This window comes from Oreochromis aureus, linkage group 7 (assembly GCF_013358895.1).
Source record: "Oreochromis aureus strain Israel breed Guangdong linkage group 7, ZZ_aureus, whole genome shotgun sequence".
Taxonomy (NCBI): Eukaryota; Metazoa; Chordata; class Actinopteri; order Cichliformes; family Cichlidae; genus Oreochromis; species Oreochromis aureus.
Window position 1 is genome coordinate 29,668,304 of NC_052948.1, and position 15,618 is coordinate 29,683,921.

At 41.1% G+C, this 15,618-nt stretch overlaps 1 protein-coding gene across 1 annotated transcript; it reads right to left on the reverse strand.

Moving 5' to 3' along the window:
- Positions 1–1,878: 1,878 nt before the first annotated feature.
- On the reverse strand, positions 1,879–14,278 carry LOC116321276. The gene is made up of 12 exons (XM_031741062.2): positions 14,148–14,278; positions 12,456–12,529; positions 10,733–10,931; positions 9,995–10,196; positions 9,741–9,909; positions 6,604–6,697; positions 6,403–6,438; positions 6,238–6,291; positions 5,969–6,096; positions 2,956–3,091; positions 2,695–2,765; positions 1,879–2,276 (listed from the first exon to the last, which is right to left on the reverse strand). Exons 3-12 carry the CDS (start codon positions 10,926–10,928, stop codon positions 2,046–2,048), a joined length of 1,317 nt encoding a protein of 438 aa, XP_031596922.2. The 5' UTR covers positions 10,929–10,931; positions 12,456–12,529; positions 14,148–14,278; the 3' UTR covers positions 1,879–2,045.
- Between the last annotated feature and the right edge of the window lie 1,340 nt (positions 14,279–15,618).

Consider the following 15,618-nt stretch of genomic DNA (forward strand, 5'->3'; position numbering starts at 1 on the left):
GCCATACATCACGTTGTACGTCAGGTAAAGGTGTGGTCTCGACTATTGCGCTCCCATTGAGATGTGTAACCAGTGCTACACACACCTGTCGCATAACACGCTTTAAAAACGTAACATTCGCTTTAAAAACACAACCCAACGCGCTAAACATGAACAAACAAAAACACCCGTGTTACATTATCATGTATATCCAGGACATCTCTTCTGAACCAAGATGAAGTGCTACAAGGAGAGTGCATTTTATAGCAGTCTGGCCTGCCACAAAATGCACCGCTAAAAATACAGTTTCTGCTTGTCCCAGAATTTATTAAACTTGAGAGTGAAGTCGTAGGACTGATGCTGGTTAGTGGTGTAGGTTTCATGGATGTGACACCTGAACTTGTGTAAAATGACCACAAGAGCATATTCCGAGACTTCTGGTTAGTTCACTGTAGTTAGGCAGAGGTGTCTTAAAAGTACCACCTTATACAGAAAAAATGAAGTTCCAGTATAAAAAAGAATAAGAAGAGAAAAAAGCTACACCCTGCTAAATGAAGTAACTTTTAAACATTAGTCTAAATGTAACATATAGAAAGGAAATCAGTCTAAGTATACGTTACCTAGTAAGTATACTACTAATGCTTCTTGGGGACTACATTGGCCCCCGTTTTAGTATATAGAAGTATACTTGAAATGAACTTTTAGATGTACTTTTTGTTCACTATAACTGTACTAACATAATGTCCTTTCCAGTCTATAAGAGTATACTTAAAATATACTCGACTCTAACACAATACTAAACTTACAAGTATACTATTGATTTACTTTTTAGTTTATATTTGAGTTACTTCTGGTTGAAACATAGTAATTAAAATCCAGTTGAAACATATTTTTCACATGTAACAAATCACTCCATTCCCCAGACAGTCAGATAATAGTTCCAACTATCAGAAGGCTTCCTTTGCAGAGAACTACACTCATAGTTCACGTACCAGAATTATATTGCAAACAGGTGAGAAAATGATTTGAGAGTTGAGGTTTATTAACTATTAACCCTTTTCAGTCACGGTTTAAACATTTTTTTTATCCCACTTACTCTGTTCAGAAGGTAAAAGACATTACACAAGAATTTGTGACAAATTCTTGTTTAAAACAATTATTTGTTTCATAGTTGTTTTAATTTTACAGTTAAAGCACTGCAATGCTTGCTGGGTATTTCGTTATACTTCTTAGTATACTTCAGTAATACTTCAAATAGTGTAGCTGCAACTTACTCAAGTTGAAAATGATGCTGTATATTGTAGTTTACATGTGATACTACTCTCACAATGAATTGCATTTTATGGTAATACACTCTGAATGAGGATTTAGGTAATTACTCTTAGATCTACAGTAGAAAACAACAGAAATCCCGATGGTGTAATAGTATAATCTCAGTAACATCACCAATTGTTACATTTGCTGTATTTTACAGCTGTTTCCATGAGTACGGTGAGTTACCGTAAAAATAATGTAATCTCATGGAATTTTCCCACAATTACTTGCAAATTACAGTACTAAACTGCAAACATCCTTTAGAGTTTTTTACTGTTGATTTTGCAGTACTAAGCTATGGAAATTACTGCAAAGGTTAACAGTGTGGAGCAGAGGGCACAATGTTCAGCCTCCTTCTCTGCATGCTGTCACTTCTTTTTCTTGTCTCTCAAGTACAAAATCTGATATATAATATTTCAAGAGATTAGTTCTATTGTAAAAATTGTAAAAACTGTAGTTCTATTGTAAAAATAACTAACAGTCAACAAGCATGGAGACAGGGTCAGGGGCACACAGGAGGAAACGGGACAGAACATAAAGGAGTGCAGCAAAAACTAATAAAATATCAGAACCATGAGCCAAACATAAAAGTATAAAGTTTTATTTATTAAAAAAAATATATGTATTTTATTAGATTATTCTTGTCATTTTTGGTCTTTGACAGATGAAAGTTCAGGAAACAAAGGCAAAGATGTTCAAAGATGCAGAACGCTGCTGTAACAGCACATTAACAAAGATCAGAGCAGCTGACATTAAGGGTTTGTTGTGGGCTGCATCAGGCTGAGTCCCTGCACAGCGAGGCACAGAACCTCCAGCAGAACCTCTGGGGGCAGCTCGGGTCGGTCCCAGCCATCAGTCAACTCTTTCAGCTTCTGATCGTTCAAACAGATGAACTCGGCCACCCAGCGGAGCTCCTCTCCCTCCTGCAGGGGGACGGGCAGGGACTCTGGGAGGTTGGCCTGACCGTCCTTCAGCCCATCCACCTGGAGAAACAGAGAGAGAGCTGTTCTCAGATCAGATTCAAACATGAGGAAGACTCCACCCACAGGCTGCTGACAGTGGGCAAAGTGGATGTTAGTTGTAGCAGGGTCTGTAAAACGATCCCTGTAAAACATGTTAAAAGGCTGTTGCTGAACAGGGGCTCTGTTGGGACTACTTTCAGCAGTGGATACATTTGATCAGTGTGTTTTCACAGTGATGAACAGGAGGAATACATGCTGCTGAGAGGGTAGATCACCTTAGTTTTAGTTTGAGTTTTCATAAAAACATGACAGAAGATGTTTTAAGATGTCAGACTACACATGTTGAGTGTGCTGAGTCTGTAGGATAAGGTGTGATGAGACTGGCAGCTGTTGCGAGGAGCATGTAGATGAATGTAGATGAATGAGTGAATGGACCCACCAGCTGGTTGAGGACTCTCAGAGTATCTGGACTGCAGCGAGTCAGAAGTGGCGGCACTTCGTCTGGCAGAGCTGCACAAACATGAAGAAGAAAGACAAAGTTTGATGAAGATGTGACGAGCTGAAACACTTTGCTTCAAATGTGTCGGTAAAACTCTGAGCTGAGCTCTCACACACTCCCAGCTGCGCACCTTTATCTCAGCCCCACCACCTCCAACTCTCATACCACACCTGATGTCTCAGAGCAGGTCAGCTGACTTACTGTCCAACACGCTGACCAACAGCTGAACGGCGTCCTTCACAGCAGTGGAGATGTTTGAGACATCGAGAAGGTCCATGAAGGAAGAGACAGCCTCAGACTGAACGTGCTCAGATGCTCCATCACTGCAGTGATCCAGCTGAGAGGAGCAGAGGATGATTACTAGTAGTATCAGAGCAGCGTGGTGTTTAGTCATGGAGGACATAAAACTACAGTTATGTCCATAAATATTTGGACAGAGACAACTGTTTTTCTAATTTTGGTTCTGTACATTACCACAATGAATTTTAAATGAAACAACTCAGATGCAGTTGAAGTTAAGACTTTAATTCAGTGGGCTGAACAAAAAGATTGCATAAAATGTGAGGAACTAAAGCATTTTTAACACGATCCCTCCATTTCAGAGACTCAAAGGTAATTGTACAAATTAAATAACTGAAAATAAAATGTTCATTTCTAATACTCTAATGCTGACAAACCTTTGCTGCCAATGAAAGCCTTAAGTCTTGAACTCATGGATATGCTGGGTTTCCTCCTTTTTGATGCTTTGCCAGGTCTCTACTGCAGCGGCATTCAGTTCCTGTTTGTCTGTGAGCCTCTCTGTCTGAAGTTTAGTTTTCAACAAGTGAAATGCTCAGCTGGGTTAAGATATGGTGGCTGACTTGGCCATTCAAGAATATTCCACTTGTTTGCTTGAATAAACTCCGGGGTTGCTGTGGCTGTAGGCTTTGGGTCATTGTCCATCTATATTATGAAATGCCGCCCATTTAATTTGACTGCATTTAGCTGGATTTGAGCAGACAGTATGTCTCTGAACACCTCAGAATAAATTCAGCTTCTTCTGTCCTGTGTCACAAGATCATTAAACACTAGTGTCCCAGTGCCTACGGCAGCTATGCATGCCCAAAGCATCACACTGCCTCCATCGTGTTTTACAGATGTTGTGGTATGCTTTGGATCATGAGCTGTTCCACACCTTCTCCATGCGTTTTTCTTGCCATCATTCTGGTTAAACTTGGTTTCATTTATCCAAAGAATGCTTTTCCAGGACTGTGTCTGTTTGTTTTTTAGCCTTTCTATTCTTGAGGCTTATGAGTGGCTTGCACCTTGCAGTGAACCCTCTGTATTTACTTTCATTCAGTCTTCGCTTTATGGTAGACGATGTTGTTCAGTTGGTTGGATGTTGTGAGGTCCCATTGTCAGTGGTGCTAGTTTCAGTCATTGTGCAAATGTACTGTTTTTATAAGGTTGGGGAAACCTGCAGTCAGCTGAGACTGAAAAAGTCACTCATCCTCACTCATCCAAGTGACTTCTTGGATGAGGAAATCCAAGTGACTTCTTTCACTAAAAACATTACGTCCAGGTGAACAGAATCCCTTTTTGGGATTTCCTTACCTGGATGATTGAGCATGCATCAAGACATGATATGAAGGGGTTTCTCTTCCTCTTCCTTCTCTTCCCCATGGAAATGATCATCCACCACTGTCTTCTGTGGACCCCCAAGTCCAGGTTGTGCTGAGTTCACGAGTGCTTTCTTTCTTTGTCAGGATGTACCAAACTGCAGTTTTTGCTACTCCTAATATTGTCGCAATTTTTCATATGTGGTTTTTTTATTTCTGTTTTTTCCGCTTAAGGATGGCTTGTTGCACCTGCATAAAGAGCTCCTTTGACTACATGTTGTTTGTTCGCAGCAAAATCTTCCAAATGCAAGCACCACACCTCAAATGATCTCGAGGCCTTTTATCTACTTAATTGACAATGACATAAATAAGGAATTGCCCACATCTGCCCATCAAGTAGCCTTTGTGTCAACTGTCCAGTTACTTTTGTAATGTGGATACCCTCAACTGAAAGCTGAGAGTCTACACATTATGTCCGTTATATAACTATAATTGGAACATGTTTCGGTTCATGGGTAAAAAAAAACCTGTGCCAGTGTCCAAGTATATATGGACCTAACTGTACCTGCTGTCTGTAACAGCCCCAGGCCTGGTGTCAGTATTGGTTGTTGGGCATGTGCATACATGATTTAGAAAGTTAAAGATATACCAGCAGCATCCGTGGTTCTGATAACCTTACTAGCTGAGAAATATCAGTAAAGAGCATGTAGAAATATAATTTAACAGCAATAACTTAAAGCAATCATTTTAATCAGTTTCTCACGTTGCTGTGGAGTGATTTTGCTTCACTCTTCTTTAGTGCAATGCGATTTGTGAAGATTTATTTATGCACAGGTTTCTTAAGATCCTGCCACAGCATTTCAGCCAGGGACATGTCTCTTACAGTTTTCAGAGATGCGCTGATGTGCTCTGATCATTGACGTAGTTTTTATCTAAGCTGTGTGACAGATGGCCTCACATTTGACTCTTGAATACTTTGGTTTATGGAGGAGTTTATAGTTTACTCTGTTTACCTGCTTAGACATCTCAGCTGTGCTCTTGGAGTCTTGTAGTTTGTTCAGAAACAACTTTGCAAACCTAAGCTGTAATTTTCTGTTCTTTTTATAAAGAAGAGGCTTTCTCCAGGCAACCCTTCCAAACCACCCCTGCATGTTCATTCTTTTCTAATTTTGCTGTCATGAACTTAATTATTTAACATAATGCCTGTAGAGTCTGAGATGTAGCTCTTGGGTTTGTTGCAGTTTATCTGAGGTTACATGGTCTGGCCTTGGGGTGAATTTACTTGGATGTCCACTGGTGGGATAACTGTGGCACTGTGTTAACTCACCTAAATGCACCAGACCAACAAACTGCCAAAACCTTTGCTTTTATACAGGCAATCTCCTTTGCTGATAATCCACTAGTCTGGTGCTTGTTTATTCCTGTGGAAGCCGTAATGTCCTGCTCACAGAGCCCTGTTAAAACCTTCATTCTCACATGACTGTCTGTTTAACCATCTCTTCACTTTTTGTTCTTTGCAGTAACTGATGAAGAATCAGTTGAAGAACTAAGACCAGTGGGAGAGGAAACCTCATGATGAGCTCACAGAAGCTTCAGATGTTGTAAATATTACTTACTGTTTGCTCCAGCAGAGAGAGAGTATCCCCGTCCTCAGCAAGCTCGCTGAGCTTCTTCAGCAGATCACGACGGGTCGACACAGGAAGATCTGCCAGCGGCTGCAGAAGAGCATCCTTCATCTCTAGTTCTGCAGCAAACACAGAAACAGCAGCAATGATCCGATCACACTCAATAAATTAAAGCAGAGTTTGTGCTGCAGGTCTCAAACCTCCAAAAACCTTACTCTGACCATTTCAGAACTGTGAAAGGCTCAGACTGTCAGACACACCTTGTTTAATCTGTTGTAGCGTTGCATTCTCTATGTCATCGCCAAAGAGTCCATCTGAAAACAGACCTCAAGATTATTAAAAGTGAGAAAGACTTCATGTTTACATGATGAATGTGAACGTTAAGACAAACACAGCATCAACTTCAAACACACACAGCAACATACCGAGGGCACCTCGAGTCCAGGGTTCACACGAGATCTCTAAATGAGAGCAAAGGACATAAATTATACTCAGTAACACACACACACACACACACACACACACACACACACACACACACACACACACACACACACACACACACACACACACATACACACACACACTCACACACATACACAATCAACACAGTGTTGTGCTCTTACTCAGCTTCTCATCCTCTATCTTTATCTCCACCAGGCCGTAAGCAAACGTGGATTTTTCTGGAACAGTGAAGCTTGTCTTCTCCTTTCTGTGGCCCTAAAAACATTTTTTGTTAAATTACACATAACTACACAATCAGTACACAAGCATAGAAGAAACAGTACTGTCATTCTCTATATGCCACACAATTTAGATGCTCCTCAGTTCATTTCTAAGAGTTTTGGAGACCTTTGGACTGAAGATGCTGAGGTAAAGGGATCAGGTTTACAACAGACTGTTTGAATTCTTCCAAACATCTTAAAGAGCTGCTGCAGCCTAAACACCCAAATTCTAGAGCTGTTCTCATACACTACCTCTGGACCATTACAGGTCAAAACTGGGATATTGTCCAAAAGCTGAGTGTGAATGATAGTGCATGCACATGTGTGCACTATTGTCACATAGCTCCATTCAGACATCACAGAGTTCATACCAGGAAGCTGGCAGATTACAGATCCTTAAATCACTACACAGCACTGAGACGGCACTTTTAATGGTTTTTAATGATATTCTGGATTCTGGCAGCCCTGCTGCCCTCTTGTTGTTGGACCTGACAGCAGCCTTTGACGTGGTCGACCATGATATCCTGCTATCGCAGCTGGAATCATATGCTGGCCTAAAAGGGTCTGCTCTTCAGTGGTTTTGGTCCCACTTATCTGGAAGGACTTTTTATGTCAACATGGGCCATCACAGCTCCAAAATAGCCCCTCTTAATTATGGTGCACCTCAAGGCTCTATTTTGGGTCCTGCCTTGTTTGCACTGTATATGTTGGCACTGAGATCTATTTTCTCACAGAACAACCTTTCTTCACTTTTTCACTATTTTGCAGATGACTTGCAGATCTATCTGCCATCACAGACTACAAGGGAAACAGCGGCAGAGTGAGGGAGGTAATTGCTTCTCTACCTGATGAGCTTAACACCTTCTTTGCACACTTTGATAAACATCTATCTCAGAAGCTTTTGCTAGAAGAGGACAGCTGCCCTCTTCAGATATCTCAGGCAGTCGTGTGTAAATACTTCAGCAAAGTAAACACTCGGAAAGGTCCTGGACCAGACAACATTCAGGTCATGTTTTCAAAGCATGTCCCAACGAGCTGGCAGATGTCTTCACAGACATTTTTAACCTTTCCCTGCTCCAGTCTGCTGTCCCAAAATGTTTTAACAGGACCACCATCATCCCTGTCCCAAAGAAAACTAATGTCAGCTCCCTAAATGACTATTGCCCAGTAGCACTCCCCTCCATTGCAATGAAGTGCTTTGAGCACATAGTCAGAGCTCACATTACATCTTTACTCCTTGCTTCACTTGATCCACTCCAGTTTGCCTACAGGCCTAACAGATCTCCAGACGATGCATTAGCAGTTACACTTCACACTGCCCTCTCCCACCTGGACCAGAAAAACACATATGTGCGGATGCTGTTCATCGACTATAGCTCCGCCTTTAACACCATCATACCATCCAGACTTGTCATGAAACTCTGTGACCTGAACATCAGCTCCTCCCTGTGCAGCTGGATCCTGGACTTCCTGACAGACAGACCTCAGGTGTTTCGGATCGGCAGCATCACCTCATCCACACTCACACTCAGGTGCCCCCCAGGGATGTGTGCTCAGCCCCCTGCTGTACACCCTGTTTAACCACGACTGTACAGCAACACACAGCTCCAACACCATCATCAAATTTGCAGACGACACCACCATCATTGGCTGCATTTCTGATGGAGATGAGACGGCATACAGGGCAGAGGTGAGAGCCCTGATATCATGGTGCCGCAACAACAATCTGCTGCTTAACGTCAGCAAAACCAAGGAGCTCATTGTGGATTACAGGAGACTGCAGAGTGGAGGCCACACCCTCATCCACAATGAAGGAGCAGAGGTGGAGAGAGTCAGCTGTTTAATATTCCTAGGCATCAACATGAGCAAGGTTCTGAGTGTGATCACAAGAAAGAAACCATGAGGTCCAGGTCAAAACTAACCTTAACTATTCCACAGAGTAAACTTAAGTCTCATGGAGACGGAGTCTTCTCTGTGGCAGGTCCCAGACTCTGGAATAGCATTCCTCTTAATATTAGATATGCACAAACACTCAAACACTTAAAATCGTTACTAAAGGCACACACTTAAGTCTGGCTTTTAACACACTTTGACCTAAACATTTTGGTTTTAACAGCCTTAGTTGTTGTCGTTGTTTTAGTTTTTTTATTGACTTATTTTAATGACTTATTTGTTTTTCTGTATTTTACATTGTTAAGCATTTTGTGCAGCATGGACTGTTTGGAAATGTGCTATATAAATAAACTTGACCTTGACCTTTAATGTCACACACAGCTCCATCAGATCATGTCTACAATGGTTCAGGCTGTAGAGCATCTGTTTATGTGCCACTCTACGGTAAATAATCACGTCACTCTATTAAAATGACCTGGCTACACCATGGGTCAGGCCTGGTGCCAGGGTTTACAGTGCTGGGTATTCTGCCTGCTTGTTGCCACTGCAGTGTAGGAACCAGGAAACTGTGCTCTGTGGCAAATTCTGTTTTCTAGATAGTAATTTGAGAATTATGCTCTTCATACTTGTTGAATTTTTGCACAATTCTTCTTTTTATGACTTTAACCAGTCTGCTACTCAGGAGTTTGTTTTGGGGGTTATACAGGAACTTGTTTCTTCCTCAAATGTGGCCTTGAAATAAGCCCTGCCAGGGAAGTCTATGTCCACAAATAGCCTTTGAGTTCCTGAAGTGGAACAAAGCGAGTAAAGTCCTGCAGAAGTGGATCGGATCCCCAGAGTCCTGATGTCCGCAGAAGCAGTTTTGATTAAACAAGGAGGCAGAAGTTACCAACAGCCTGAATCTGCCGAAGAACCGACTGCTCATGTAACTTACAAACAGAGGAACTGAAGACGTAAAGAACTCCTAATTCAAATTCATTAACTCCATCACTTTAATCATTACAGACTAATCATGCTGCACCTGCACTCTGGTCAGTTTGTTCTTCACAAACAAGTAATCAATTCATTACCAATACAGCTCAAACATGAGTTACTGAAAACAAAGCTGAGCCCAGAAAGTCTACATCATTTGGAGATTCGCTCACCTTTGCAAACAGACTCAGTATCTTTATGCAGGAGGCCAACAAGGACCCATCCCTCGTGCACTTTCTAATAAGTGTGACGGGACAGGAGTTGTAAATTGTCTGGTGAACAAAAGCCAGTTTATCCTTTGTTTTCAGTGCCAGCAGGTTCACTTTGTCCGTTTTTATGGTCCTGGAAACAGGAAGCAGCAGCAGAGAGGAAAAATGTTAGCGCATGTTTGGAAAACAGCGATCGCTGATCAGAGACAGAGCCATACCCGTCACTGAGCGTGCTCCTCAGGGCTTTAAGGTCGACTTTCTTCGACATCATGTTGACGGGCTGAACCAGTCCATCCATGCTGTCAGCGCCTGCATTCACTTCAGCTTCATACATACCAACGTCTTTTCCACCTAATCCTCCTCTCCCACTTGTCTTTGTTGAATTCATGAAATTAATCACAAAGGGTTCATCTGTACACTCTGGAGGGAGAAAGGAACATTACTTACACATGATGCAGTCGTTCTATATATTATGAGGTCAACGTACACCACACACAGGTCAGCTTAATGAGGTTGAGTTATTTAGTAGACCGAGGCAAACCCACCACCGCCTGTGGCATAACTGGAGCATATAAGTAAAGACACACACTCCCAGCCGATTCTCCCTTCTGTGGATTAAGGAATGTGAGTATTAGTTTACTGTGACACTCGTCAGCCTGTTTGCCTTGCAGGTCACAGCCCATCGTCCTCTGTCTTACTTGATGGTCCTTCCTCTCTCTCTGGCAAAAGTATGGATGATGAGGGGTAGAGATGTAGGCCCTACCACCAATAGCTGGCCCATCTGAATAAGATTGATTCTGTGAATTAAGGTCAGCATGTGAACTACAGTATTATATATCATCATCGGGCTAATGGGACTCAGGCAGCAAAAAGCTGTATTTATATTGTGTGACCTTCATTCACAGAACCATGGTCGTCCACAAAATATGTTTGTGTTAATGCATCTGAATACACACCTGGGCTGAAGTCTTCCAACTCCATGAGCTCGGGCAGGCTCAGTTGCATTATCTTGTACTTTTGCACCGGCCAGAATTTTCCTCTGCTAACCTTCACCAGAGTCAGCAGATCTACTTTCTTGATTAGGCTCTCATTATAGATGAGCTCTTTATCTCCCACCTTTTCAATCAGTTCTTTGGCCTCAGCTGCAAACATCCTCTGTGGAGACAATAAAACAAACACAGCTGTTTTCATTTCTTTGCATGAATTTCGTAATGGTTATTTTGCTGATTTATCCAAATGCTACAAAAATGATAAACTTTTCCTGCTTCCAGGAAAAGGTAAGTCTAAAATGTCTAAAATGTCAATCTAAGAGTAATGCAACTATTTGCAAATCCTTATAACCCAATATTTAATATAAAAGAGCAAAAATAAAGTTTATCTGATCATTACCAAACCATTACAGTATGGAGCCACTTAAAATGGTAAAAACACAACATATTAAACACTGAAACTGAGAAACGTTGTGTCTTTGAAAGGTATCTGAATACAGCACATGTTGCTCCAGTCCATCTTACAGACGGCTGCCATTTATGACTATTTAAATGTTTCTATTTGTGTCTCTCAAACCTGTAGTGTTCCTGTTCTCTATGACAATTATTCTAAAATTTTCCAATTCTTTCAACCATTTCATACAAATAGGAGTTAACCTCCAGTGAAAAGTTTTCATCAGCACTTTGGAACTAAGTATTTTCCTAATTTGTGGTGAATGTGGTGATAGGAAGTGGATATTATAATCAAATCTAAGTAAAGTAAGTATTTATTAACAGGTTTTAGTAAGCAAGCTCATTAATCCTGTTTTATACTCTTTACATTGGCTCCCAGAAGAGATACCAATCACTCCATGGAAAGGCTTCAGCCTTATTGAACACTCTGCTGCTCACAGACTCGTCGTACCAGATTAAAGCTGGAGGAGAACGCAGTCTTTCAGTCTGTGGCTCCAAGACTGAAATATTTTTGTTTAGTCAGGTTTTCTGATGTTCACTCTATTCTGTGGCTCAACTTGTTTTTGTATTATATTCTATTATATATTATTTTACTCTATTTTGTTGTGGAGTGCTTTATCTGTGTGTTCTAAAAAGACTTTACTTTCTTTAAAATAGAAATGTATGATGCTGCTTCGACTCCTGCAGCTACAAACACTGAACCCTCTCATTCTCTTCAGCGATAACTTCATGGTGGTATCATCTGAAGGTTTTCTGTAGTTATTACTAATAATTTTTCATCTTATTCAGATATGTACAGTCTGCTCTGAGCAGAGACATTGTCACTTGATCTGCACATACAAGTGTTTCCTGTGCAGACCTCACACAGCGCTGAAATATCTTCATTATCTCATGTTTAATCTGTGGTGAGATATCCGTACTTATAATCAGCTGAACTAGTTTTTAACAAAATACAAATGTCTCAAATGATGTGTTCACTGATCACACAACAATCAGAAAACCCATTAGCGCTGCAGACATAAACAAGCTTCAGCTCAACAGGGATGCACACGCTGATCCTTCAGTAATGAACACACATAAGCCTCAAGCGCTGTTTCACCTGCACTGCAGGATTACGACTGTAGCTTACAGAGTGGGAGCAGATGCCACTAAAACAGCTTGTTGTTTTGGTGTCCCTCTGCTGCCTGAGATAACACAAGGTAAGCTGAAACACAGAGCTAGGAAACATTAGTCTTACCGTGCTTGTCCTCAATGCGGATTAAACTGTTGTTTCACTTTCTCTGCAGCTTCAGGAATGTCAGGGTCCTCGACCTACAGGAAATGAGTCGCGGGGTGTTTTTAACCTCAGTGCCTGCAGAGCTCAACAGCTGAAAGTTACTCTACGCTTTTCAAAAAGAGCTACCCTCAAAGGCTATAGATTTATTATAAATGACACCTTATTGCACTGATCATATAAAAAATCAAATCCTTGCTATAATCTGCCTGCAGTTGTTCTTTTATCTGTGGCTCTTATCAGGATAAGAGAAAACAGAAGTTGTCCACTGAATTCGCCTGGCTGGTGTTTATTAACTCTGCTGATAATCAGCTGCATATCAAGGAAGTGCATGAGTCTTTTAGAAGGAGGACGCATGGCCTTTGCTCAGTGAGTTCTTTAAAAAAAAAAGGCTGGGTATGGAAAATTAGTCACAAAGTTCACAGTTTGGGTGTTCGCGTGAAAAAGGGAAGCTGAGTGGTTATATAAAAAAATAAGTTTCTAAATAAACTTAAAAACAGGAAGTAAAAAAAACCACCAACATACTAGGAAATGCTTGAACACCATTAAACAGTCAGTAACATCCTCTGACTGCATGCTTAACTGCTTATTTCAGAAACGTGGTTTAGGATGTGGCCTCTGATTTCATCATGGATTCTTTGATTAATGAGCTTCCGACTCTCGTTAATGGAGCCGCTCACTGATACGATGAAGAAAATACTACATTTTAAAGGCTAATTATTAGTATTAATGTCACTGAATTATAGCCTGGTTAATATTTCCAATGATAGACTCATATTGTTTGTCAGCAAATATATAAGCAGCTTAAAACTTTACTTTGAGGCAAAAAAATAAAGCAAACAAGAAGCTGAGAGCACAAACCTCCAGCGGGCAGCATTCACTCTTTAGGGAAACAGTATTCATTTGTTCTCTTTGGTCTTTTTAAACAGACTCTATCAGCGCATGAATGTAACAAACACTGTTACTGTCTGACTATCGACACCAGGTTACATCAGGATAAACCACATAACATTACACACAAACATCATGTAGGTGTAGGTGATGGAGGATAGGTACTGATTAATAAATAACTGTCCGTGAATAACTGGAGCTTATTACATAATATTACACTACAGTATATTTCTACCTAAGAGGGAAGCTCATTCTGTTCTGCTTTCTTTAAACATAAACACATTTAACACATTCTGGGGAAACTTGAAAGAAAGGCGCATGTGCAATGTAAAAGTGAGGTCAGAGGTCAAATGTGACATAATGTTTTAAATGTCTATATATAGTGACAACACACAGCACACTTGTAAGAGTTCTAAGTTCAACAGCTTTTTATCCATTTTTGTGGATAAAAAGCAAATTTTAATCAGAATTCATTAAAATCTTTTCCAGCCATTGTGTTACACACAGAATGACGGCACGTCCACAAACGCTACCAAAAACAACTTCCTCAACATTTACTCTCTATCAAACAGTCATCAAATTAAATGAAATTATTTTAATCGGTGTCACCCTGTTATTTTCATTTTTTTAACACCTGCACACATCGAAGTATGAAAAGTAGTCTACAGGGAAAGGAAGATGTTTGCAGGTCTGAATACGATGCTGCGCTGGGCTGACTGAGAGGAAACATGATGGCGAAAATGAATCAGTAAAAGGAAAACATACCAGAAGGCAGGCGACGTCCGAGCTTCAGAGAATCTCAAAGCAAAAGCAGAAAGCATCGGGCAGAAGCAGACACGTCAGGAGCTGCTCACAGACATCAGCGTGCCATCACACTGGACAGCGTTATCATTCATCTGAGACATTATGAAGCAGTCATGCAAGTCAAGCGGAGGGAGGGAACTCTGAGGCACAGATGTTTAAATGTTAGTAAGACAGTGTTAAAGTTAGACCTGCTTAACTAACCTCAGCTCAGCTCTGCTCTCACATGTTTACATCCCATCACAAGCTGACATATCTGCTGTGGATGAAGGTGCAGCGTCATTAGCAGATCAAGGATTTTAACCCAGAGTCGGACTTTATTGTGTTGGGAGACTTTAACAGAGCCAGAATGAAGAAACGTTTTTCAAAATACTATCAGCAGATTTTCCTTTTTCCTGCAGGAGGCGGTCAGACAGGAGGTTACAAAGTCCTCTCTTGTGAGCTGCCTGCACATGGACTGAGCCTTAAACAGGAAAAAAAACTGTTTGGTCATTTACAGCGAAGCTGAGGAGGTCTTACTGCTCTGAGACAGCTGGAAGCCAGATGTTAGAACATGGAAACATCAGTGAAGTCAGACACTGTTGTAGGTTATATGAGAAAATACGCTGTCCACACACATCATTGGCAGGATCAGGACTCTGCCTCCAGCTGTCCCTGCGTTAGACCCACATCATTATTACGATCACATCCATCCAGCCCTCCAGCTGCTCTGCTTGTTATGGTCAGTCACCTGATGCAGGAGTACCAGTGGAACACTCTTCACTATGAAACTGCAGCACTGCAGTTTCAGAGTTTAGGAAACACTCTCTGAGACATTCACTCACACTTTACTGCATTACAAAGTGTAATACTGGTATTTGCCCTGTTAACCTGCTGCTTACAGTTTCCATTCACATGCTCCACACCTCCACCCTGTGAACACCTGAAACTATGCCCACAATGTGTCACACAGAGGCTTCAAGTGACCACAGGTGAAATAATCAATGAGAGTAAATCACTGATTATCATGTGACCTGGGAGTAAATACGTTACCTAGGCAACCGGAGGCTGGAATGATTGGCCAGCAGCTTCAAATCGTGATGACAGTGTTCCTTCCAGGGTGTTCACAGCTTAAGCTTAAGAATATTTATTTATGACTTCTTTATTTATTTCTGTCACATGTAGTTGTTAGACTACCACAAACAGACCAAACTATATTTAGTTTATTTTTTCAGATGCAGAGCGACGTGTTTGTTTTACACTGTAATGTGTTAACTTACAAATGTAAGAAAAAAAAACTTAAGTGAAAGTGAGAGTGAGTGTTTGTGACAGAAACAGACTGAATGAAAATGATTTACAGCCACAGGAACAGAAAGAAAAGCAGCAGTGACGCCTGAAGAGAAGGAAATGAGGTTACTGGGTAAATACCGCCATGAATGAACTGTGGATGACTGCA

Excerpts from the sequence above, each read along its gene's own strand:
- LOC116321276 (XM_031741062.2), bottom strand. The coding sequence starts at position 10,928 with ATGTTTGCAGCTGAGGCCAAAGAACTGATTGAAAAGGTGGGAGATAAA. Across the intron at positions 6,698-9,740 it reads TACTGAGTCTGTTTGCAAAG|GGCCACAGAAAGGAGAAGAC; the intron begins GTGAGCGAATCT and ends AAATGTTTTTAG. Across the intron at positions 2,766-2,955 it reads GTTGGTCAGCGTGTTGGACA|CTCTGCCAGACGAAGTGCCG; the intron begins GTAAGTCAGCTG and ends ATGTTTGTGCAG.